The sequence below is a fragment of the Lemur catta genome, chromosome 13, assembly GCF_020740605.2.
Source record: "Lemur catta isolate mLemCat1 chromosome 13, mLemCat1.pri, whole genome shotgun sequence".
NCBI lineage: Eukaryota > Metazoa > Chordata > Mammalia > Primates > Lemuridae > Lemur > Lemur catta.
This window is the reverse complement of record NC_059140.1, coordinates 38,960,676-38,985,566: the sequence shown is the minus strand read 5'-3', so window position 1 is coordinate 38,985,566 and position 24,891 is coordinate 38,960,676. Positions and strand designations below refer to the sequence as shown.

The following is a 24,891-nucleotide window of genomic DNA, read 5'->3' as shown; positions in this document are numbered from 1 at the left end:
ATAAAACATTTACAAAAATGGACCATATACTAAGCCAAAATCCAAATCTCAACAACTTTCAATGTACTGTATCATACAGATCATTTTCTTTTCTAATCACAGTGTAATTTAGTTTAAAAAAATCGATATTACAAAGATAATTGTAAAAGCCCCAGATGTTTATAAAGTAAAGAAACATTCTTCTAAATAACTCTTAGATCACAGAAGAAATTATAATGAAAATTACAAAACATTGAGAATTAACCAATATCAAAATCACTACATATCAAACTTTGTAGGCTGTAGCTAAAGTGGTACTTACAGACATGTAGAATTTTCTATTACTGGCACTATGTTACTTGGATTATGCTGTTCCATAGGACATATTGTGTAATGCTGATGAATTTGTCTGAACACAGCTGATTAGAGAGGAGGTAGAAAAAGACTTCTACTGTGGCCTTGAGGTAAAATTTAATTATTGTCCTGTCTTGATTAATTTCCCAAGTTTCTGGGGGCATCTAAGAACTATTAATATTATTCTCAGATAGATAGCTCAGGCCAACAGCAGGGGCTGGGGAAGCCACTCTCCCAAAGAGGACAGCAGCATTCAGGGTCACCTTGATATTAGTCATTATGCCCACTGAGTTAATTGAAGGCAGAACATGTAGGGGAATGTTGGTCTGCAGAGAGACCTTAAGATTCCTCTTCTCTGGCAGGTCCACATACCACCCATCCCCACTGCACCCTATACACAAAAATAGAGAGAGGGAGAGAGGGGAGAGAAATTGACTTCACACATTCCCTTCTACAAGGGTCAAAAGCTAGGGTATTTTTGAGCCAAAGCACTAGTGGAGACCTTTTGTTGGAATGCTGTAGTTAAACCCAAGTCCTCTTATCTCTTCCTTCCGTGAGGCTGAAGAACAAGCACTGCTTCTGAGCTGCCCATCCTGCGAAAGCTTGAGATAGGGGCTTAGACAACTCTTATCTGAAGTCTAGGCATTGTGGCAAAATGCTTGCTTTTTGTCTTCCATGTCCTTTGGGAGGGCGATAAAGATCAGAGCAGAACTAAATGAAATACAGATCAAAGAAACAATACAAAGAATTGATAAAATCAAAAGTTGGTTCTTCCAAATGCTAAACAAAATCGATAACCCCCTAACTAGACTAACCAATAAAAGAAGAGAGAAGATCCAAAAAAACAGAATCAGAAATGAAAAAGGAGACATTTAATCTGGCCATTTGTTTGTCTTCTTTTGAAAAATGTCGTCCTTAGCCCACTTTTTAATAGGGTTAATTATTGTTGTTGAGTTGTTTGAATTCCTTTTAAATTCTGGATATTAGTCCCCTGTTGAATGTATAGTTTGCAAATATTTTCTCCCATTCTGCATATTGTTCACTTTGTTGGTTGTTTCTTTTGCTGTGCATCAATAACAATCTAGCTGAGAACCAAATCAAGAAGGTAACCCCATTCACAATAGCTGCAAAAAGAAAAAAAACACAAGACAAGACAAGACCTCGGAATGTATTTAACCAGGGAGGTGAAAGATCTTTACAAGGAAAATTACAAAACAATGATCAAGGAAACTGTAGATAACACAGACTAATGAAAAAATATCCCATTCTCACAGATCAGAATAATTAAACTGAACTGAATTATTAAACTACAAAGCTTATGCACAGGGGACTGACAGGGAACTAATATCTAGTATTTACAAGGAATTCAAACAACTGAACAACAACAATTAACCCCATTAAAAAGTGGGCTAAGGATGTGAATAGAGATTTTTCAAAAGAAGACAAATGGCCAAGAAGCATATGAAAAAATGTTCAACATCACTAATCAGAGAAATGCAAATTAAAACCACAATGAGCTATCTTATACTAATCAGAATGGCTATTACTAAAAAGACAAAAAATAACAGGTGTTGGCAAAGATTGGGAGAAAAGGGAACTCTTACACGCTGTTGGTGTGAATGTAAATTAGTGCAATTTCTATGAAAAACAGTATGGAAATTTCTCAAAGAACTAAAAGTAGACTTACCATTCAATCTAGCAATCCCAAAGGAAAAGAAATCAAAATATAAAAATGATATCTACACTCATATGTTTATTGCAGTACTGATGTGGAATCAACCTAAGTATCCATCAACAGAGGATTAGATAAAGACAATGTGGTGGCCAGGAGCGATGGCTCACGCCTGTAATCCTAGCACTCTGGGAAGCCGAGGTGGGTGGATCGCTCGAGGTCAGGAGTTCGAGACCAGCCTGAGCGAGACCTCGTCTCTACTAAAAATAGAAAATAAAATTATCTGGCCAACTCTGGCCAACTAAAAATATATATAGAAAAAATTAGCCGGGCATGGTGGCGCATACCTGTAGTCCCAGCTACTCGGGAGGCTGAGGCAGTAGGATCGCTTAAGCCCAGGAGTTTGAGGTTGCTGTGAGCTAGGCTGACGCCACGGCACTCACTCTAGCCCGGGCAACAAAGTGAGACTTTGTCTCAAAAAAAAAAAAAAAAAAAAAAGTGGTATATACACACAATGGAATACTATTATTCTGCTATAAAAAGGAATGAAATCATGTTTTTTGCATCAACATGGATGGAACTGTAGACCATTATCTTAAGTGAAACAACTCAGACACAGAAAGAAAAATATTGTATGTTCTCATGCATCAGTGGGAGCTAAATAATGTGTACTCATGGAAGTAGAGTGTGAAATGATGGACAGCGGAGACTCAGAGGGATGGGGAATGGGGAAGGGATGGATGATGGGAGGTTGCTTGGTGGGTACAATGTGCTTTGCTTCAGTGACGTATGAATTGAAGGCCCTGACTTCACCACAATGCAATGTATCAATGTAAAAAAATTGCACTTGTATACCATGAATATATACAAACAAAAAATAAATGGAAAAAATAAAGTACCTCATCAAGTTATAAGAATACATAATTCATTTGGTAGGAGTTAAAGATTTTTACTCCAACAATTTCTTCTAAATATTATAGCTCAACCATCATTTTTCAAGCATGCTAGAAAATATCCCTGCTATTTTTCCTATTCCATCAAAATACCATGCAGAGAGCTGGGTGCAGTGGCACATCCGTGTAGTCCTAGCCATTCGGGAGGCTGAGGCAGGAGGATCACTTAAAGGATTGCTTTAGCCCAAAAGTTTGAGGCAGTAGCACACTGTGATTGCAAGTGTGAACAGCCATTGCACTCCAGCCTGGGCAACACAGTGAGACCCCATCTTTTAAAAAGCAACCACCCAAAAAAATCACATGCCATGAATGTGCACCTTGGTGCCATCTTGTTGAAGCAATCCCATAGGTTTTACTCACATCCATGTTTACATCCAGGCCTCTGTATGGCAGTGGCATGGTTCTGTCATCATCAGCAAACCTATCAGAAGAAAAGATCTAGCTGAGTGGGAAAAAACGTTTCTGGGCACCTGACAGCATGACTGTGCACAAATTACCAGCCCACACTGGCCTCTCAAACACTGCAAAGTTCAGAACAAAAACTCACAGGCACTGTGCACATAAGAGATCTGTTCCAACATGAGACTTCACTTAAATATCCAGTTAGTAAGATAAATGAAGGCTAAATGTACCAGAATCAATAGGAAATCATTAAAGCAAGCACAATTTGATCCATATAGCTGAATGACATAATACAAGAGAATTGCTACACTGGAATTTTTTTTTCTTACAGAGTAAGCCAATATATTTTGAAAGAATACATCTTTCACATGATTCAAAGCCATCTGGTCTTACCATCTTAAACCCCCATCCCTTATCATCCCCACTCCACCCTAATGCCAGTCACCAAGTACCACTGCCCCATCATGAAAGATATTCTGTTAAGCTATCAGAAAACCAGTCATGTTTATATTCATCCGGAGGAAGGAAAACAGGAAAGCATCGTAGAACCTGCTTATCCAACAGTAAGCTTTTCATCCTTTCCTTCCCTTATTATCCACCTTATTATCCTGACCCACTGTGACTTCACAAGCAGCAAGGTTGCAGCTGCCAACCCAGGGGAAATACAGCAGCAGCAGATGGACTTCCTAGCACAGTAGAAATCTTCAAGAGCCCTTGACAGAACTGTTGACAGTGTGATCCTTCCTGCCCAGGGCATTTCTGGGCCACTCCAAAAACACCTACAAAGAAAGAGGAGCCGGGATTAATTAAAATTGCTGACAGGAAGAAGGTCTGAACACTTTTAAGGCAAAGAATGAAGATATATAAGAACAATAACACATGAGGTTAGAATGTAAAAACAGTATTCCTTTAACGTCTTCTAGAGTTGATAATATCTTTGAATTAATTCATTAACTTTGTTTTAAGAAGTCAGTATAGAAACCTATAATTGCCAAAGTTGCTCAGAGATCCTTTTGTAAAAGGTTGGTGACAAATGCTAAACCATAGGCCAAATCATTAGAGATTTTACATAGTTTCAATGTAGCCTTGCAGCAAGTGGACTCTGCTTATATCAACCTAACGATAGTCCTAAACAACCATTTTGCATCAACGGTATGAAATTCTGAAGACACAATCTGGGATACCCACCATGATGCTAACTTTTGCTAAATATTTCCAGTGTGGTACAAAGTGGAACTATACTTTTGAAAAGCATTTGAGATAAATTCATATCTTTTAAAAACAAAAACCTACCCCTATGTGCTAGAATAAAAGATTTTTAAAATAGCAATAATTTTTGAGATTCATTTACAAGTAATACTGTTTTAGATGTGAAAATGCTAATTTTAGCACCAGACCTCAGGAGCAACAAACTTTACAAATTTCTCTCATGATAAAATCCTATTTATGGTGGAAGAAAAGAGTGAATCCTCAAAACACCAGCAACTCAAATAAAATGAATTTCCCTCATTCTTTCTGTCTCTTGGGTTTTGTAGATAGAGATTTAAACTTACATTGTATTCATAATGTGTGGCAAGTCTCCAAAGACAGTACCCCAAATAGTCACGTCTCCTGACATTCATGCCCTTTTGGAGTCTGCTCTCCTTGAATGGGTCTCACTTTTAATCCATAGAATACAGCAGAAATGGTGGAGAGGGACTTCTGTAGCTAGATTGTAAGCCTGAGTCTCTTGTGCTAAAATAATTAACCAGGAGGCCACTAGGCTGAGATGGTTCCAGCACCTTGGGTTCATGCATAAGCAGATTGAAACCCAGCTCAGCGTGAATGGTCATGGTCAGAGCCTAGGAAAATGACACTTAAGATTTACCAAGCAGAAGCCACCAACTAACCTTTAACTAGAGACTTCACCAATCAGAAACTGCCAACTAACCTCTATGTAGGGACTTTCCACTTTAACCACTCAAATGTTTTCTTTGTCTTGCTTCCAAAAGCACCTTAGAAAATTTCCCCCACTTTCTAGTTCTGTGGGGCCCTGAATCACTTGCAGTCTTGTGCTCCCTGATCCATAAATCAATGTCTACTCAAATAAACTGGTTAACATTTCAGTGTGCCTAAGTTTATCTTTTAACACTGCAGAATGCTTGTTCTGAGGAATGCCAGGTCTCATGGAAGAAGCCCAACCATCTTGAAGTCTATGAGTCATGAGGAAGCCCAAGATTGCCACATGGGCTATAGATAGGGCCAGCTGTCAGCAGCTCCAGCCACCGCAGCCCAGGCACCAAACATGTCAGTGTGGACATCCTGCCCCACCAAACCTTCAGGTAACCACAGCCTCTATCTGACTGCAACATCATGAGAAGCCCCCAACAAAGCCCAGTTAGTCAACCCACAGAAACAAGAAAGATAATAAGTTATTGATTAAGCCAATAAATTTTAGTGGTGTTTGTTACACAGCAATAAATATCTGGAATACTACATATGTAAAACAGCAGTAAGCAACCTATTTAGGTAGCTATGCATAAATATCAATAAGCAACACACCCTTGATCTAAAACAATGGTTCCCAATTCTCATGGTGGGACATTTCTGAAGTGTTGCCAAAAATTTCAAGAATATTGTGAACCTTTAAAATAATTTAAAAATAAAACTAACTTTACTAATTGTTTATTTTGAAAAAGAAATATGTAACATGCACTTCCTTATGAAGGGGATTAAGCGAAAAGGAAGTCAAAGAAATATTCGAGACAATTATGTTTGTAAATCAATCTTTAATTTGAAAAGGTGACATCACCAATCTAAAAGTGATTCCTGCACTGAAAGGGTCCAGAAACAGGCAAACCCTCCACTGTAATTTCCAAAGCCTCGAGGCCTCAAAGTGTGGTCTGCATGCCACACACCACCTGTCTGTCACCTGGGAGCTGAATCATAATCTGCATTGTAACAAGACCTCCAGGTGAGTCATGCATTGGTTTAAGTTGGAGCAGCAATGGTATAGAGCAGTAGTTCCCACTCTTGTCTGCACTTAAGAATCATCTGGGGATTTTTAAAAATTCCAAAATACAGGGCATACCTCAGACCAATGAAATCACACATTCTGGAGGTGGGACACAGGCTCTGAGGACTGATGGTTTTGAAGCCCACCAGGTGATATCAGTGTGCAGCCAAGTTTGGTTACTCTAGATGGAGCACTGGGGAATCAGGGGGCATTGAAAAACACTATTGTTGATTTCCACCCCCAGAGAGTCTGATCTCACTGGTCTTGGGTGTCCCAGGCATCAGGAGTTTCTAAAAGTGCCCCAAGTGACTTTAATGTGCTGCACAGTTTGAGAACCACAGACCTGGAGCCTGGCATGGAAGGGTCAAAATGGCAGATGAGCCTGCACCACTCTTTGGGGAAGACGGTTTTAAAGTCAGTGAGCCTTAATTAAAATGAACAGTTGGCCTCACAGCTTTCAGCTAACTCACCAGGTCTAATGACAGCATCAAGCTCACTGAAGTTCATGTCTGCCAAATCTTGTATGTCCCTCCAGGCTCTCCTGGCATTTTCCTCGGGCACATTTCTCTTCTGTTGGGCTCCCTTTCAAGTGATTAACCATGTGCATCTGTTCAGCATTAGGAGCAAATACCTTCACCTTCAAAAATAGAAATAAAAACAAATGATGTCACTGCCTCTATGAAACAATTAAGCAAACAATTTCGGAGTCTAAACCAGAAAAAAAAGTCAGAAAACCACTAAGTAATTTGGTATGTGTTCAGGGCCAACACCAGCTACAGATATTACAACTCAACCACAAAGAAGAAAGTGCAGGGGAAAAAAATAGAGCTATAAATTAGCTTCCAGAAAGAAAGATCACAAAGAGGTTGGTTTTCATATATAATATATATATATACTTTTTAAATAGATGGAAGAGAGGACATAATTTTATAGATAAGAACATATAGGGCTCAAAAGCACAAGAGAATTGATTAAATCAGCCCTTGAAATCCTTAAAAGCAGTGATTCTGAACCCCGCTACATATTAGAATCACCTGGGGAGTTTGGGCCCCAAAGAGGCCAGTTAAATGGAAATCTCTGGCGGTGAAAATCCAGCTTGGGCATTGCTATGTCTTCAAATCTCTCCAGGTGATTCTATCGTTTGTCAGGGTTGGCAACCACTAATCTAAAGCAAATGGGAGATAAAACTCAGGGCTCTGAGTGAAAATCTCAGAGGCTTTAATGCCAAAAGCCCAAAGTAGAACACTTGGTAGCTCTCACTTGACTGGCTTCCAGGCATCCAGCCCCACCAAGTTCTGGTTCAATATCCCCCGTCCACCCTCAGAAACACTTGGAGGGGTGGCGATCACTCTGGTTTCCCTCCCCCAGCCCTTGGATCGGCAGGGGTACTGATCTGGGGAAACAGGAAGACTTGGAGGCAAGGGAGGAAGCTCAGGGGACCCATGTGAATACTGGGAGGCCTTTGAATCGTGCCTTCTTCACGGGCTGCTTCCTCAACCCCAAACTCGCAGGTCTACCTTGCTGGGAAGTGCACAAGGCTGCTCTAAGTCAAATGTCCCTAGACTCTCTGAAAGGATGTCGTTAGGGCTAGAAAGCATTAAATCATGAATCTCAGCCTCTTGTTACTAGACTTTGTATTTGTTAAAGTATATATTTATGTTCTAAACATTTACATTTTGTATTCTCCATGTTTTCAGTTGTATAAAATTAATAGTTCCTACCTGTGATATACATACATATGAGAGATTCTATGCACATATATATCTTCTCATTTGTGAAAAGACTTAGAACATTTTGAAGGGCAAGAAAGATGCAAAGAAATGTGGCTTTGGTTTTAAACCAATAATTCCGCAAACAGGCTGGGTGCAGTGGCTCATGCCTGTAATCCTAGCACTCTGGGAGGCCGAGGCGAGTGGATTGCTCGAGGTCAGGAGTTCGAGACCAGCCTGAGCAAGAGTGAAACCCCGTCTCTACTAAAAAATAGAAAGAAATTATCTGGCCAACTAAACATATATATAGAAAAAATTAGCCGGGCATGGTGGCACATGCCTGTAGTCCCAGCTACTTGGGAGGCTGAGGCAGAAGGATCACTTGAGCCCAGGAGTTTGAGGTTGCTGTGAGCTAGGCTGACGCCACGGCACTCACTCTAGCCTGGGCAACAGAGCGAGACTCTGTCTCAAAAAAAGAAGAAAAAAAGAAAAAGAAAAGAAAACTAAACCAATAATTCCGCAAACAGATTGGCCTTCAGTTGCTTCATGGAAGTAATCAGATCAACGTCCCCAACGGGTGAAATATGTCTTCAACACGTGCCTGCCCCTGGGAACCTTCAACAAAGCACTGAGGCATTTGCTGGGTTGTAATCAAGAGTACATAAGTCCATCTACCTCTGTCTACTTCACCTCAAGGAGACAGAGGTTCATTAACACCCACAGACTACGGCACATAGGATATTTCCCTTCACCCATTAGCAAGTCAATAACTACTTGTTGAAAGGATGACCAACAGCCACATTCATTTTAATACCCTGCAAATGAAACAGGTGTCAAACGTTTCCTTTCCTACTTGAGCCCAGGAGTTTGAGGTTACAGGGAGCTATGATGATGCCACTGCACTCTAGCCAGGTAACAGAGCAAGACCCTACATCAAAACAAAACAAAAAACAAAGAAAGTAAAATACAGGAGAAGTTATCTGGAGCTGGGAGAAGGGAGAATGAGAGGTTCTGTTTAATGGTTGCAGAGTTTCAGTTTGGGGTGATGAAAAAGTTCTAGCGATGGCCAGCCGTGATAGTTACACAACATTATGAATATACTCATACTTCATGCCAGGGAATTGTACATTTTAAACGATTAAGTTTATGTTCTATATATTTCGTCACCAAAAACAAAACAAAAACACGTGCTACTGGTAAGGGGGTAGCAGCGCGGTGGTGTGTCAGGCAGCCGCAGGTGACAGGGTCTGGGTCTGGCCTCAGCCCTGCTTTCACGCCTTGGTGGCAGAGGTCCTCCCCTCCTGTCTTTTGTGTGGAGCCAGTTTCGGCATCTGGTGATCAAGAGGAGTGGGTGGAGGGAGAGGTGTTGGATAGGGCTTAAAATTAGAAAGAAGTGCGAGGGAGGGGAAAAGGCCTGGGGAGGGACTGCCCCCGCCAGTCCCCAGGCTGCAGAGGGAAGAGGGGGCAGGCCCCGCCGCCACCGTGCACCAGCACTGGGGAAGCTCGGTGCACTTCGGGGCAGGTCCAGACACAGGAGCCGGCCAGGATGCGCCCGGGGCGGGGAGTCTTGAGGCAGGACCCGGTGGCCCCAGCCGGCTCCAGGCTGCACCCGCGCGCCCCGTCGCGGCGGATCCGGCTCTCACGCAGAGCCCCGCGGGGCTAAGGGTCTTGGGCGAGAGACACCTGCCGGCTGAACCTGCCCACCTGGGCCCTGCGGACACTGCAGACATTCTCTCCTTTCTGAGGCAAAAGAAGAGAGAGCGCAGAGAACCCTGAGCTAGATTTTATTAACCGGTAACTTTTATTTGAAAATTATCTTTAAATGTAAGAGCAAGGGGAAAAAATGTATTTTATCCTTAGCTGAACTACTATAAAGTAACTTCCAACTTATTTCAAAAGAGAATATCAATATTGATATGCAATTTTTTAATTACAAAAATTTTGAATTGTGTGCAATATTTAAACTGCTCAGTTCCAAAGCTTGCAGTTGAAGTGGTGTTTTTGACAGGGAAGACTAAATGGGAGAGAGATGCCATTGGGCCCTTTCATTTGCCTCAGAACTGGAGGACAAATAATTTCTTAGGAAAATTCAAATGGAGAATTTGAGGTCCCGATACAGCGTGGGCTGTAACTAAGGGCAGTGAAACCTGGCAGTCTCAGCTGGGATGCAACTATTCCTATGATATTTTGTGTCCCACAAAGGTAGCAAGTTCTTAGTCCAAGACTGCATATGTATGTAGCTTACCTTTCTTATATGATCACAAGAAAGAAACAGCAAAGAATGTAGTTACTTTGTTCAGCTGGGAGGCTTCCTGAGTTTCTTCTGTACAACTTCATTTATTGACCAGATATTTGAAGAAAATGTATTCTTTATTGTTAAAGGATAAAATCTGCAATCTCCAACAAATACTGCTTCCCCTTCCAGATCTTTAAATCATTAGCTCCATCTTCCTCCAAGAAAAATTCCTTATGTGGCAGGAGCTGAATAAAACTTTCCATCTGCTTTCAAGAAGAAACCTACCTTTCTGAATCTGGAGATAGGATACATGTTGTAAGTCACAGATGGAAGTGCAAACCCGAGAAGCTGATTCTAGCCCTTGACCCAGTAGGATATTTACATGGCCTAAGACTGTCAGTGATGCCCAGATTTATAAAGAGGAAGTAAACACAGTGTCAACATCAGGCAGGGGAAAGAGCAGCTGCTGGTGAAAACACACGTATCCAACATCACTGTAGCTGAAGAGGACAACAACAACAACAACAGCAATGAATTTGAGATGCAAGATAACTTAGTTCTGGTCTGAGTGGTAGCGATCAAATCTGGCTCCACCATCACTGCCTTATGTGATATTGGGAAAGTTACTCAATATCTCTGTGCCTACATTTCCTCGATCTGAAAGTAGGAAGTAGCACATTTTTCATAAGGTTGTTAGGAGGATTAAAAATAGTACATGTCAGCTGTGTCAAAACTTTGATATTGGTGCATTTCTGTTCACTGAATGGTTTGCACCACTTGAGTTTACTTGGTATGTGTTGCTAAACAACAAAGTTTCAGGACGTTTAGTTTAAAAATCAAATTGGCTTTTATTAGTGATTCATAAATCAGGCAGCATCTCATCCAAAATAGAGGGAGTTTCATTGGGCATGGCAGGACAGTTGGTTTTTGTAAGGTAGCTTGAGCAGGAACAAAGAACAGAAATACAAAAAGTGGACTGGTTAACATTAGATTAGTCCAGGTTACTTTCCTTGTACAGGATAAAGCAGAGGGGACTTCCTTCCCATGCCAACGCATGGTAGCTGGGCCCATTCTGACTGGTTGCTTTGAATCTCCTGTTTTTAGGAAAAATTGGTCTATTTGGGGATTTTCCTGTCTTAATGTGTCAGTTTGATTACATAGCACTTAACAGAAGTGACTGCATTTTGGTATAGTCTGTTGGGACCTAGAGCAGGAAATCAGTGCAAAATAATGGCCTCCCATAAATTTTATTTAAGGACATAAAGAGTTTTTGTTCTGAAGCTGGTTTTCCTGAGCATATTGATAAACTGTTTGCAACAGAAGTAAAAAATATATTTAATAAATAAGTACAAGATTAAAGAATTGTCTAAAAGATTCAACGTAACAAGTAAAAGATCATAAAGCCAAAATTAGTTGATTTAGTATTAGGGTAAAATGTTAACCATGGCTCCATAGTTTGTTTTTAAGTCACACATGTTTTTAAGTAGACAACCCTCTCTAATCCCTTCCTTAAGTGAATATTATAATTTTTTAAACTTCATTAAATTTAAAACTATGCTTATAAAATTATGCTTTTAAAATTATCTTTGACCTAAAATAAATTATGCCATAAGCAAATGAAACTATCAAAAATCTGAAAATAGTACCTACTTAGAGTTGATACATTTGTTTAGGCTATTTAAGCACCTATATAACAGGTAAGTATACCCAAGTCTCATAGACTTTGGGGAGCATTGTTAATTTTTGATTAACATCAAGATTTTCTTAACCTCTTACATTAAAATTTGTGTGGAAAATGAGTGTGTCTAGGGCAGGGGCTCTTAACCTTTCTTTGTATTCCCTGGACCACTTTGGCAACCTGGTGAAGCCCCTTCTCAGAATAATGTTTTTTAATGACTAAAATAAAAAGCATAGGATTATAAGTGAGAAAGTAAAAATTAGCTTGGACTTTTAAAAACCTGCCCTGCTATTCATCAGTTGGGATAAAAGACAAATAAAAAAACCAGCCTCAAAATTATAGGAAAACTATATTCCTCCCTGTGAAAGTTGATGATACAAACTGGGTCATTCTTGTCATAACCAACTAAAACAGAGCCAAGAAGCTAGCGGGGAGGAAGTATTCAGGACACATAACATTGCTCCAGGAATGCAATTCTCTGCAAGCCTGGCTGCTGAAACTACCTGCTGTAACCTGAAACCAGTTTTATCTAATAGATTCTGAAACAATCAGCTGCAACTCTAAGACTGGTTTTACCCACAGCCTTCACTCACCAGAGCTTGCCAGCTTCCCAAACCTATACTGCCGATGAACTTTCTCAAAGAGTAATGTGTAACATTCCTCCTTTTCATAAAACCTCCAATCTCTTCCTGTTCTTTGTACACACTGAGGAACACTGGGTCTGTGAGTATGCCCTGAATTGCAATTCTTTTTTCCCAAATAAAACATTAGAGATTCATCTCTACATATTTTATTTGACTTTGACCCTCCCAAACCACAGTAGGTTGTAAAGTGTCACAACAACCCTCTGCATTCTTATTCACTGAGAAACTCTGTTCTCTAAAATTATAGACATAGAGACACTTTTCTGTTTGCAATTTTATCAGTAAGAATAAAATATCCCACCTTTGCCCACAGACTCTCAGTCATTTGACACAGAGAATGAGCCTTAATTTTCAATCCAGATGCAAAGCTTCTAATAAAGGGTTTCTGGACACAAAATTTCATCTCTATTTTAACTTAGCAGTTTTCAAGAATATAGGACCATGGGTCCACTTTGTAGTCCAGACCTTACATTGCTCCTGGGTTGACACAGCCTTGGCTTTGTTTTGAGGCTACCAAAATACTGTTCATGTAACTTTTATTTCAACTCCACCTTTCCCCAGAATCCAGTAATAACTCTTTTTATTTGGTTGGGGAGATGCCACATAGTCCTAGTGGTCTTAGGCTGGTTGAGCAAGGACCCACAGAAAACCAATTAGATTAAAATTCAGTTCTATCTGTGGGCCCCTAAGGTTTAAAAGCCACACACTAGAGGAACATGCCCAGTACAGTGAGGGATCACGCAACAATGGTCTATGAGCATCTTTAGCCTAGGGTGTGGGGTCACAGCCAAGAGGAATGGGGTTCACTCCTTGTCACCACAAAGGGCAGAACAAGAATAGAGCGAAGGGAGTTAGCAGGAGGCTGAGTTAAGGCCAATATGAGGAAACATTTCTCACCATGACAGCTCTCTGCACACCAAGCAAAAAGAGGGCAGACCCCAAAGGGGAAGTCCCCACCGCTGACCAAGGGCAACCTGAACTTGGTTTTTATAGCTCTGGGAAGTTCTGAGGTATATGGGAAGTTTCACCATGGCCCTCTAGTGTATGGTTCTATTATTTGTAAATGTTGTAATGTTACTTTTTTGATAGCCATGCTCAAGTGCTAGCCCACAGAGAATCCTGCAGGTATCCTTCAAATCCGGTTAACCACATTTCAGCTTTCAGGGCTGGGATTCTTCCCTCTCTCATCTTGGGCAGGTCTTTGGAGAAGCCAGATTAGCTGTGGTCATTTTGAATTGGGCGATAGCACGTGGAAGAGAACTAGGCTTGTCGTCACCTAAATGCATAGACGAATGGATGTTAAAATGCTGCCCTGCCTGAACCTCCCCAGAGCCCCTCAACCTGGTGCAGCAAGTGGTGCCCGATTTCCATCTGCCCTCAGGAGTTTGGAGGGCACAAAGTGACACCGCCACCCCACTACCCCACCCCTCCACAGACCCGGATTGTGGTGATCACCTCTGGCTACAGAAGCCTCATTGCTTGGTCCAACATGCTTACAAATACTAGGATGGCTCACGCGTGTTCTGGGGGAGGCTGATGAAGCCCTGGTCTGCCAGGGCTCGGCAAGGCTGCTCTCATAAAACAAGTGGCACATGTGATAAGGATTTTAATGTACTTATAGACATAACTCGGTATTCGTCTAACAGCATGGAAACGATCGTCTCCTCAAAACAGAGCAGTTGATCCCATTGTTTTCTGTTGGTGGCTAAAGGGTCCAAGAAGAGAAGGTAACGTAGAATCTCCCCTACTGAGAGAGCGGGAGTGGCTTCAACAGCACTTGGGTGGCAGCACGGATTATGCGTTGTCAGTGCCAATCATTTCCCCGTCATTGTCCCCAGTCTTCTCACTGCACCCACCGCCCCCAAACATTCTCATTCACTCAGATGTGTGCTGGCGCCTAGTCTGGGCCCTGTGAGATGGGGAAGAGTTCGGTGCTAGGGAATCCACGGGAGGAACCGGATTTTTGTTTTGCTGGTTCTTGTCGGAAGCAGGTTAGTGCAGCTCCGCAGAAGAGGCACCTTTAACCCGGGCCGGGAGGCACTACAGGTGAGGCGGCCCGAGGCTTGGCTGGGATTCCTCGGGGAGCCCGACCAAAGCCCCGCCCCGGACTGCAGCGCTTGGACGCCGCCGCCCGGCGGGGGGCGTGGAGGCGTCACGCGCGCGGAGCCGACAGCACCGGGCCGTGCCCTCGCGGCCGAGGCCTGGGCCCGGCACCGGGCTGAGCCGGACGGAAGCCCGAACCCGGCTCCCGGCTCTGCGCATGCTCGGTCGTCCGCTGCCGCCGGGCCCCGGAGGCGCCGGAAGCAGCGGGAGCCGCCTTATGGCGCAGGCGGGCAACAGCGGCCCGGGGGCCAAGGGGCGGCGGGGCGCGGTTCCGGGACGCGCGTCGTGGCGCTGGGCCCTGGCGCTGCTCTGGCTGGCGGCGACTTGGTGCTGGCCCCGGGCCTCGGGCGGCGCCCCAAGACGCCGCTGGCCGGTGCCCTACAAGTGAGTGCGGCGGCGGCGCGCGCGGCCCGGTTGGCGCTGGGGCAGGGGGCGGCGGGCGCGCGCACGACCGGGTTGGGCTGGGGCCGGGGCGGGCGCGCGCGCGGCCGGGTTGGCGCTGGGGCCGGGGGCGGCGGGCGCGCGCGCGGCCGGGTTGGCTCTGGGGGCGGGGGCGGCGGGCGCGCGCACGGCCGGGTTGGGCTGGGGCCGGGGGCGGGCCGGACGCTCTTCGTGGCGGGGCGCGCGACGGCGCGAGGCGCGCTCGGGGAGGCTCTGAGCGCGGTTGGGAGCGAAGTTGAGAGTTCGGGACCCGCAGCGGGTCGCCAGCCCTGGGACGTTTCTTCTTCCTCTCGGGACGCCGGAGCCAGGCTATGGGCAGTCCCCAGTCGTGGAAGGAAAAGGGAGTAATGTTATTCTATGGAGTGACTTAGTAACCGATTTCTTGAATAGTTTAGAAAGACTTTAAATATCACACCTATTACTTATTTAGCACTGTCAGTTATTACTGCGTGGCATTTGGCACAGTTTACAGCGTGGCCAACTCGCCCTGGTGGGGCCGGGACTTCCCAATGTTGGCACTAAGAGTTCCGCGTCCAGGGAATCCCCTTCTCGTTCAGTCCCGGGCGAACCGGGAAGGTTGGTCACTTAAACCCAGAGGCAGGACGCGGGTCATAAATCGAGGACAAATGCTACAAACCTGTGAAGCTGATTTGAACCTTTAACCTGGAAGATACAGCCTAGGCTTGCTAGATAGCTAAACATAGAGAAAACGATGACAACATCGGGGAGGAGAAAGACCAGCAGCTTTTGAAAACACAACTATTTTGCATGACAAAATAGGAACTGCTAGCTGATGCCAAACTGAGATATTAGTGTTTTCTGCTCACTGTATGGTTTGCACCACTTTTTTGTTTTGCTTGATATACTACGTGAAAAGAGAAGTTTGTGATTGAAGCTTGTTTTCTTGAAAATGTTAGTAAAATGTTTGTAAAAAGTAAAAATTGTACAATAAAACAAGAAAGAGATTGTAAATCCAAACTATTTGGTTTAATATTAGGGCAAAGTGTTGACGGTGGCTTGTGTTTTCTTTAAAAGTCCCGCGTATTAAGTGCATGCCCCCATCTAAACCCCTTAGTTGGATATAATACCATTCAACTTTATTAAGTTCACACTTAGGTGTTTTAAATTACCCTTGACCTAAAATAGATTTTGCTGTGGGTAAGTGAAAAATATGTGTTTGTTTAAACCAGTTAAGTGTCTAAAAACAGTGTGCCTAAGTGGCATAAACTTTTGGAAGAGTTGTTAATGTTTTTAGTTAACATTAATATTTTAATTTCTTAAAATAGAAATTTTTGTTGATGTGTTAGGGTTGTAAAACAATAGATCTGGCTAGAACCTTAGGGATCTAGGATTCTTAGAGGATGGAAGCTGCCATTTATTCTTCTTTCCTAGTGCCAGGTATAGGTGACAAGTGTCTTTTGAGCTGAATTCAGCCACACTCCCCCTCTAGTCCTATTGCTGTGGCCTTCTTTTCTTTGCCTGCGTTATTGCAGTCACCTCCTAGTGATCTCTCAGCTTTAATTCGGCCTCTCTCCTCACCCTTCTCTAATTCGTAAAGTAAGATCCCATGAGATCTGCTACTTAACATCCTTGAAGCTCACCCCTCTCCAGTTGTAGGATTCCAGGGGAGGAGGTGCCAGTCACACTTTCTTAGTGACAAAATGGCAGCCCCTGCCTGTCCTGTCTCCACTGCTGCCCTGAGGCCTTAATTCTAGTCTTCCGTACCTACTAGAGACCCTTCAAGTGTGCCACATTTGTCTTACAATGCTTAACATTTTGTTTCTTCTGTTCCAACCTCTGCGAGTATATAAAACCCTTAGGCCAGGCCTTCATCTCTTTCTTTGTCCTCCCCACCCCGACCCAGCCCACACCCACACTGGGTAAAAATGATTTCTCCCTCCTTCGTGCCCACAGGACTCTGTTTCTTTAGCACCTACCACAGTGCACGTCATTACTTGTTTAATGTCTTCTCAGCTCCCACCCAGGTCAGTGAGAAGGGGAACAGTGTTTTAATTTTTGTTTCCTTCCTTCCTAGTATAGTGCCCTACACATAGTCGATTCTCAGTAAATATTGGTGGAATGAATGTTGGTTCATTCTTAAGTAAATGTAAACTATATCCTACTAATAATTATCTTTGAATCTTAATGTATGGATTGTTTGGAAAATTAAACACGTTGGAAAAATATTCATTTATTCTGTAAACATTTGTATGTGTCTACTATGATAAGATCTGGAGCTATAAATATTTTAAGACATGGTCTCTGTCTCCACAAATTGTCACAATGAGAGTGAGACACAGGGAAGCTTGCATGCAAGTCATCATTTGCTATTAAAGTCATCATTAGAAGTTCACAGGATAACAAATAAAATGTAAGTTTATTCACTACGGTCTGAGCTTTGACTATTTTCCCTAAGAATGCTTCTAATGGTGCAGTTAAAATCTGGATTCAAAAATGTGTGAGAAAAACCAAATTTCTGTTAGAATCTAAGTTGATGGTTTCTTTTTCTTTATTAGACGCTTTTCCTTCCGTCCAGAACCAGATCCTTACTGTCAGGCCAAGTACACTTTCTGTCCAACTGGCTCACCTGTCCCAGTTATGAAGGGTGATGATGTCATCGAAGTCTTCCGATTACAAGCCCCAGTCTGGGAATTTAAATATGGAGACCTTCTGGGACACTTGGTAAGGATGCATCTTGATCTTGTAACTTTGGTTAAATGATTGGCTATTAAGTTGATTTGAGGGAGTAATCACTATCAAATGGCTGGTTTTAGATGATGTTTATTGGTGTTCCTGTTAGCATATTTAAAATGAACAGTCAAAAACGGTTATTTCCAGTTTTTGTAATCTTGACAATAATAATGTAATCATTTTAATTCCTTTTGATATTGTGAATCTGAACCCACCCACCTCTTATACCCAGCTCCTGGAAAGTGAGAGGGAAGGAGGCCCAGAAGGGGCCAGGCAGGCAGGGAGCACCTCTGATTTCCAGGCCCTGTTGTAGGCTCTTTTCCAGGTTGGCTCATCACCTTGTGAGGTATATAGAGTTCCTCCTCCCTGAGACTGTGGCATAGAGGCTTCTCATACTTACTCTGAGCTGTAAGGAAATTACGAGCATGTCCATATAGCATACATCCCTCCTGTCTGAGATGAGCTGCAGTGGCCAAAGCCAGAGTGGACGAGGGCCTGGAGTTCGTGTGGCCACAGAGTGAACATGAGAATAGCAACGCAGAGGAAGAACAGCTGAACGGTTAATTCTGTGTGATGTGCCACAATTTTCTCCCATCAGGTTACCTAGACCCATGGTTACTTCCCAAATTTTTATGCATATGTTATCTTTACACAGAAAATTATGCACGATGCCATTGGATTCAGGAGTAAATTAACTGGCAAGAACTACACAATGGAATGGTATGAACTTTTCCAACTTGGCAACTGCACATTTCCCCATATCCGACCTGAAATGAATGCCCCTTTCTGGTGTAATCAAGGAGCTGCCTGCTTTTTTGAAGGAATTGATGATACTCACTGGAAGGAAAATGGAACATTAGTTTTAGTAGCGACCATATCAGGTAAGTTTCAGAAATATGGCAGTATTTGATGGTTACATCCAAATCCAAATGAAAGAAATCACAGTACTTCCACTGAGGATATGTTAACTGTAAACTGTATCTGAAAAAAAATTTTTAGTGATGATAAATTCAAATATTTTTATGTTGAAAAATAATAGTTACTGCTCATATGGACTTTGGGCACTGTTCTGACTGCTGTACATATATCACATCATTTATCATCATAACACCCTGAGAGTTACTATTATTTTTTCCATTTTATAGATAGAGAAACTGAGGCACAAAAAGGTTAAGTTTACACATCTAAGTAGGTGGGACTCCAATCCCACCTGGCAGTCAAGCCCCTGGGACCATTCTCTTAACCACTTTGGTACATTGCCTCCCAAAATGTATATACTCTTAGCATTTGAGGCCCCCTTGAGCAATTTAAATATTTTATCTGAGATTTCCTGTTCTTTTGGATGTGTGAGTGAGTTGCTGAAACAGTTGAATTTTTCTATATGTGCTGCAGTGTTGGTTATCGATGAAAGGAGTTCAGCAGAACTTTCATCAATAACTTGTTCTGTCACCTTGGGTCACATTTTACCTTATTGGTCTGTGTGTAGAATGGGGATGATACCACCATAGCATTTTAAAGGTAAGGACATTGCCCACATGATTTATAGAGTACTACGTTATAATTTGCTGTTCCCCAGAAAAGTGGAAACATCTGAAATGAAAGCATTGTTTGTGACAATAATTATTCAGTGAACCCCAGTACTTGAGAAAATGACCATCCTTTCTACTTATATAGCTCATTACAAATCATTTTGAGGTGTGTTAACTCACAGTTCAGTGGAGATGATAAAATACTCTTCTTCCTTCCACAAATAAGAAATTGAGGCTCAGCCAGCTAACGTCACTTACCCATCTCTCAAGGTCAAGGTCACAAAAGCTGGATCCAGCAGCTCCAGGACTAGAACTGAGGTCTTTTAAATGTAACCTGGGGATCTTTCAACTGAATACCCCATGCTATTTTCAAATCTTTTCGCCTCCTTTCTAATCGATGTAGTCCCAAGCCATCCCAACAGTACGAAAGTCCATCCCTCGTTTAATAATGCTCAATAAAATCAATAGCTGCTCTTTCTTTCATTCCAGGCCAGTTCACATCTCTTTCTCCATTTTCACCTACATCATTATCTGCAAATTCATCCTTCTGACATAAATCAATGATAATATGAACAAGCAATCACTTGTTCATACCAGTACTTAAATCTTTTAAGTCATCCATCTGCCTTGTGATTAGTCCTGTTCATTGATTTTTCTTCATGTTACAAATGGTGTTTTAAAGCATTTTCATCTCTTACATACAACAGTGGCTTTTCAAAGTTGAACTAAGAATAGTATCCCGAGTTCTAAGAAAACAGACTTTGTATTATTCCACAATTTTAATTCCATAAAATTGATAAAGTTGGCCACTCTTATTCGTCTCAGCAAACATGAAGAATTTATTTTATGGACTCAAGTTGAAGTAACCAAAGAAAGGTTTGCACACAGTGACAAAGTGAAATGTTGGGGCCCACATCCACTTGGCATTATAAATGCCCAGATGAGGGTTGTAACATTCAGAGTACAGTGTTACCTAAATATCTGGAGAGATTCTTCTGGTCTGGTACAAGGCAGTAGGAGAGAGGGTAGCCAGGCTAGGGTCTGTGGAGTCCATGAACTCAGCCAAAAACGTGTCCCGTTTAGTTGATTCATTGGAGGTGTGTAGGGGAGGGGATGTCAACAGCAGCATCCTGGCAGCTGCAAGCACAGGGAAAACGAGAAATGCCAGATCTTCAAGGGGAAGGGGTATGGTATGGGTTCCTGTAACAGTAGTAAACCAGCCTTCTAGAGTAAGCTGCTCCTCAGGCAGCTGGTCATACGCTTTGCGACACAAAAGCTCTACGTTTCATCTGCCTGTTTTTCTTACACCATCTTTGCCCATTCACCTTTTCCTCTTCTGCAGTTCTTTCCTTGCTTTCCTTTTCTCATTTGCCTCTGAATCCAAGATTCAGTGAGTAGGATAGATTCAGTGCGGGGTAGAGCTTTTGCATTTGTGTAATTTCACTTTGACTATGGCTTAAATGATTATTATAGAATTAGTACCTAAGACTTCTCTGTATACTTCAGAAATGTCTTGTGACTTAAAGAATGGAATAAAAATTGGCACAGCTTAGATTCCTATTGTGAAATGTAGGTTTGGAAATTCAAAACTATTGTTTACTCATGTGCATCATGGTCTTAATCAAGTTAGAACATTTTACTGAAAACTCACATTATTAGCTTTGATGTTCACATAGTATTTTTAAATTTTTTAAACCTAGGAAACATGTTCAACAAAATGGCAAAGTGGGTAAAACAGGACAATGAAACAGGGATTTATTACGAGACGTGGACTGTCCAAGCCAGCCCAGCAAAAGGGGCAGAGACATGGTTTGAATCCTACGACTGTTCCAAATTTGTGTTAAGGACATACGAGAAGTTGGCTGAACTTGGAGCAGAGTTCAAGAAGATAGAAACCAACTATACAAGAATATTTCTTTATAGTGGAGAACCTACTTACCTTGGAAATGAAACATCTGTTTTTGGGCCATCAGGAAACAAGAGTCTTGCTTTAGCCATAAGAAGATTTTATTACCCTTTTAAACCACATTTGTCAACTAAAGAATTTCTGTTGAGTCTCTTGCAAATTTTTGATGCAGTGATTATACACAGACAATTCTATTTGTTTTATAATTTTGAATATTGGTTTTTACCTATGAAATACCCTTTCATTAAAATAACATATGAAGAAATCCCTTTACCTAACAGAAACAAAACATTCCCTGGCTTATAAAACTTGAATTCTACTGCTCTTCTTTTCTCCAACCACCAGCATCCCAGTTTTTCAGGGGGTGATTTTACATTTGTGGATTTCTTAGCCTTTCTTCCTTGGGGCAGAAAGATGAAATGCATGTCAGCAGAATTGCTGCATATTAACATCTCAGGACTTTTCTCTTGGAAAGAAGCTGAAACTCTTATTGTATTGGCCAAAGTGAGCATGTTGGGTGATCTTGATTTCAATTTCCAAGCCTTTGTTAATATGGAGAATTATGGTTCATATCAGGTATGTAGGGACTTTTAGACTCAGTATTTTAAAGTTGTGAATATGGTGTGCCCAAGATTTTAAAAATATCCTCAGTGACATTTTCATGGTGGGAGCTACTTTTTCTGATTTAAGTGTTTTCTAGGAGTTTAGACTGACTTTACTGCTTTTCTAACTTTTGGAACCAAGTCTAGTTGCATTCCATTCACCTAACCTTAAAGATTTGTTTGAACACCATAGCTGGAGTGGTTGTGCTTCTTCCAGATGTGATAAATAACAGTGTTAAAGAGTACAAATTTCTGGCTACTATTTTGGATCTAGCTAGTAACTGGCTTTTGTTTTTTAAACAACTTAACATCTCTAAACCTTAGTTTCCTTATCTGTAAAATGATTCATCTATTAAGGTTGTAAAGGTTGAAGTCGTATGTGTTTGGCATAGTAAGGTCATAATGAATGGTAGCTATAATGATTAATCAAAGAACAAATTGTCATCCTTGATCTTGCCTAATGTAGTTTATGGGCCAGCCTTTCCTGGGTTTGTAATCAGCTAGACTGAGCTGGTAGTGTAGTGCTTCAGTGATTCTTCAAAAATTTGGAGCATTGAAGTATCTGGCTGCAGGCATATCTGAGTGAACAGGTAGCTTCTGACTCCTCCATTGCTTCCTGTAGTTCTTCCTCCCACTCAAGCTGCCAGTGCTGTGGAAGAGAGTGCACTTCCCAGAGATGGGACAGATTTTTACTAAGGATCTCCAAGTAGCTGTGCTTTCATTAGGGCCATCAAACAAGTTTTCTGGGTCCTTCCTTTAAGAATTTGATAATCAATTGAGTATCTTTCTATTCATGGAAAAAAACACCAGTCAGTAAGATGATGGAGCAGAGATCAGCAAAAATAATCCATGTGTTGTCCTTAGACCAGTATCTGTCAACCAGACGTTACTGGTCTGTGAAGAGATAAGTACAGGAAGCAGTTAGAAACTTTTAAAGAAATCTATTGGAGTATTTTTGTTTCTGTTGGATCTAATAAAAACTGTATTTTGTATTTCTCTGGTCTTATTTCATTTGTCTAGGAATTAATTTTTACTGTATTTTTCAAAACTGTAGGCCCCACACAGACTGAAAATAAAAACCTAGTCACCACAGATAGCTTGAGAAACACCGTACTACACCATTCTACCTACTATACAGAGGTAGTCTTCCTCAAGTACATAAGGAGAACTTTCATTGCTTCCCACTTAGTCTGTCTACTCATATCAATAGTACGTAAACATTCGTAATTAATATCGCCTCTTTAAACTGCTAATTGTCCTCAGAGTATGTCACAAGAAAACTTGAATCTTAGCATTATCACCATCTAGTGGCTAAACTCGGGCAACACCAACTTCTGATTCTTAGAAAAAATTGCTCAGGGAAAACTATTTTGGATTTCTAGACCTGCATTGGAGTGACAAAAGATTCTCATACAAGTTTGTGTCAACTGCAAATCACAGAACCTGGTTTCATAGCAAAAACAATTGAAGACATCTGTATGTGGAACTTGACTTTTATTTTAAAAGCAAGATTCTAATATAGTTTAAAAAGCATTCAAGATTTTTTATTTTGCCTAAGCATATTAATAAATGAAATTCTGTGACAGTACCACACAGATTCAGGTGACTATAGCACAGAGAGCATAGCATTCACATAGGCACTTCTTAAGAATTTACCAAACCTCTAAGATGAAATAGAGTTTTCAAGTACAGATGATTCAAGAATATTCTTTTAAACCGTAGTTGGGAAACCAAAATATGGCCGGGCAGGAACTTACCAACTAAATTTTGCTGCCCTTTGTGGGGCATAAATCATCACATAAATTTGGTTTCCATTTTGCTGTTGTTTTAAATGTGTACAATTTCCTCTAAGAGAAACCATTTCGTTGATTATATTAGGGCTTTAGAATAAATGATATATCCTCTCTCATTAATCTGGGTCAGTATTAAGTAAGTACACCCACAAAGTATATTTTTGCAGATTGAGCAAAACAGTCAAAAGGTGAAAATAACTACTAAATTTTGAACATTTGGAACCCTCAATATTGGCTTTTCAAAAATAAGAAAGAAAAGTCTTAGATATCCAGTTTTATAGTCTGCTCTGGTAGCACTTAATGAATTATCTGGGACTACAGTTTATTAAAGACTATTTTTTAAATAAATTGTTGGCATGTTATGTGAGAGTAATGTTCCAAATCCACACACATACTATTCCCTGCTCACAAAGGCAAATGGACTGGCTAGTTTGTTCCCAGTACGGTGCCTCCTCATATTTACCCTTTATTGTTCAAGTAGTTTCCTGCTCTTCAAACCTTTCTACATTTTTCTCTCTATTAAAAATAAGTTAGTATATTACTTATCCTTTTATTAGACTGATTATTCTAAGGATAAGTTTAGTTCACTTTCAGAATAAAAAGGCTTTGTGTCCTTTTTTAAAGTTCGGTGGCAGCAAGTGGGTGGAATTTTCCTGACTGCTTGTTAACATTTAAAACCAGCCCCACAGATAAACTGGGGTTGGAGGCTGTGTAAAGATTATTCCCATCTATGTGTGGGGTAGAAATTTACAGCATCTTAATAGGACCTAGTTTAGTCTTGATCCTTCTTCATACAAAACCCCTTCCTTCTAACCTAAGCTTTTCCATCAATACAAAAAAGTTCTTAGAATGCAGTAAATTGACTTAACCATAATGCCTGTTTTTTCTGAATATTGTTAAAATAAGCCACATTAAGGTAAATTTAACTTATCTTCTGAAATCCAGTAAGACCAGAGGTGAAAATAATTTCAATAGTTTAAAAGCTATTGATTTATATAAAGACATTTCTCTGTAAAAAGGCTAGCTGTGCTCAAGGACCCTTTAAGAGTTAGAATTCTATGTCTATAATGTGTTTTGTAAGTTCTCATTCTGAATGCAGAAAGAACCTATTCCTTATTTTTAATGTAACTGTTTTCTGTATAAAATTTTAAACATAAATTTGTTTCATGATAGATTTTTAATTTCCTATTTCTTTAGGCATCAG

At 41.3% G+C, this 24,891-nt stretch overlaps 1 protein-coding gene across 2 annotated transcripts; it reads left to right on the top strand.

Moving 5' to 3' along the window:
* Nucleotides 1-14,810: 14,810 nt before the first annotated feature.
* Nucleotides 14,811-22,886, top strand: CLN5 (CLN5 intracellular trafficking protein). 2 transcript variants are annotated; one of them, XM_045566901.1, is made up of 5 exons: nt 14,811-15,109; nt 17,683-17,848; nt 18,513-18,738; nt 19,250-19,375; nt 21,087-21,166. In XM_045566901.1, the coding sequence occupies exons 1-4, from the start codon at nt 14,883-14,885 to the stop codon at nt 19,363-19,365; spliced, it is 735 nt and encodes a 244-aa protein (XP_045422857.1). In that variant the 5' UTR covers nt 14,811-14,882; the 3' UTR covers nt 19,366-19,375; nt 21,087-21,166. The 2 variants fall into 2 exon arrangements, with proteins under 2 accessions (XP_045422857.1, XP_045422856.1); XM_045566900.1 differs by lacking the exon at nt 19,250-19,375 and having other exon boundaries at nt 14,822-15,109; nt 21,087-22,886.
* The last annotated feature ends 2,005 nt before the right edge of the window (nt 22,887-24,891 follow it).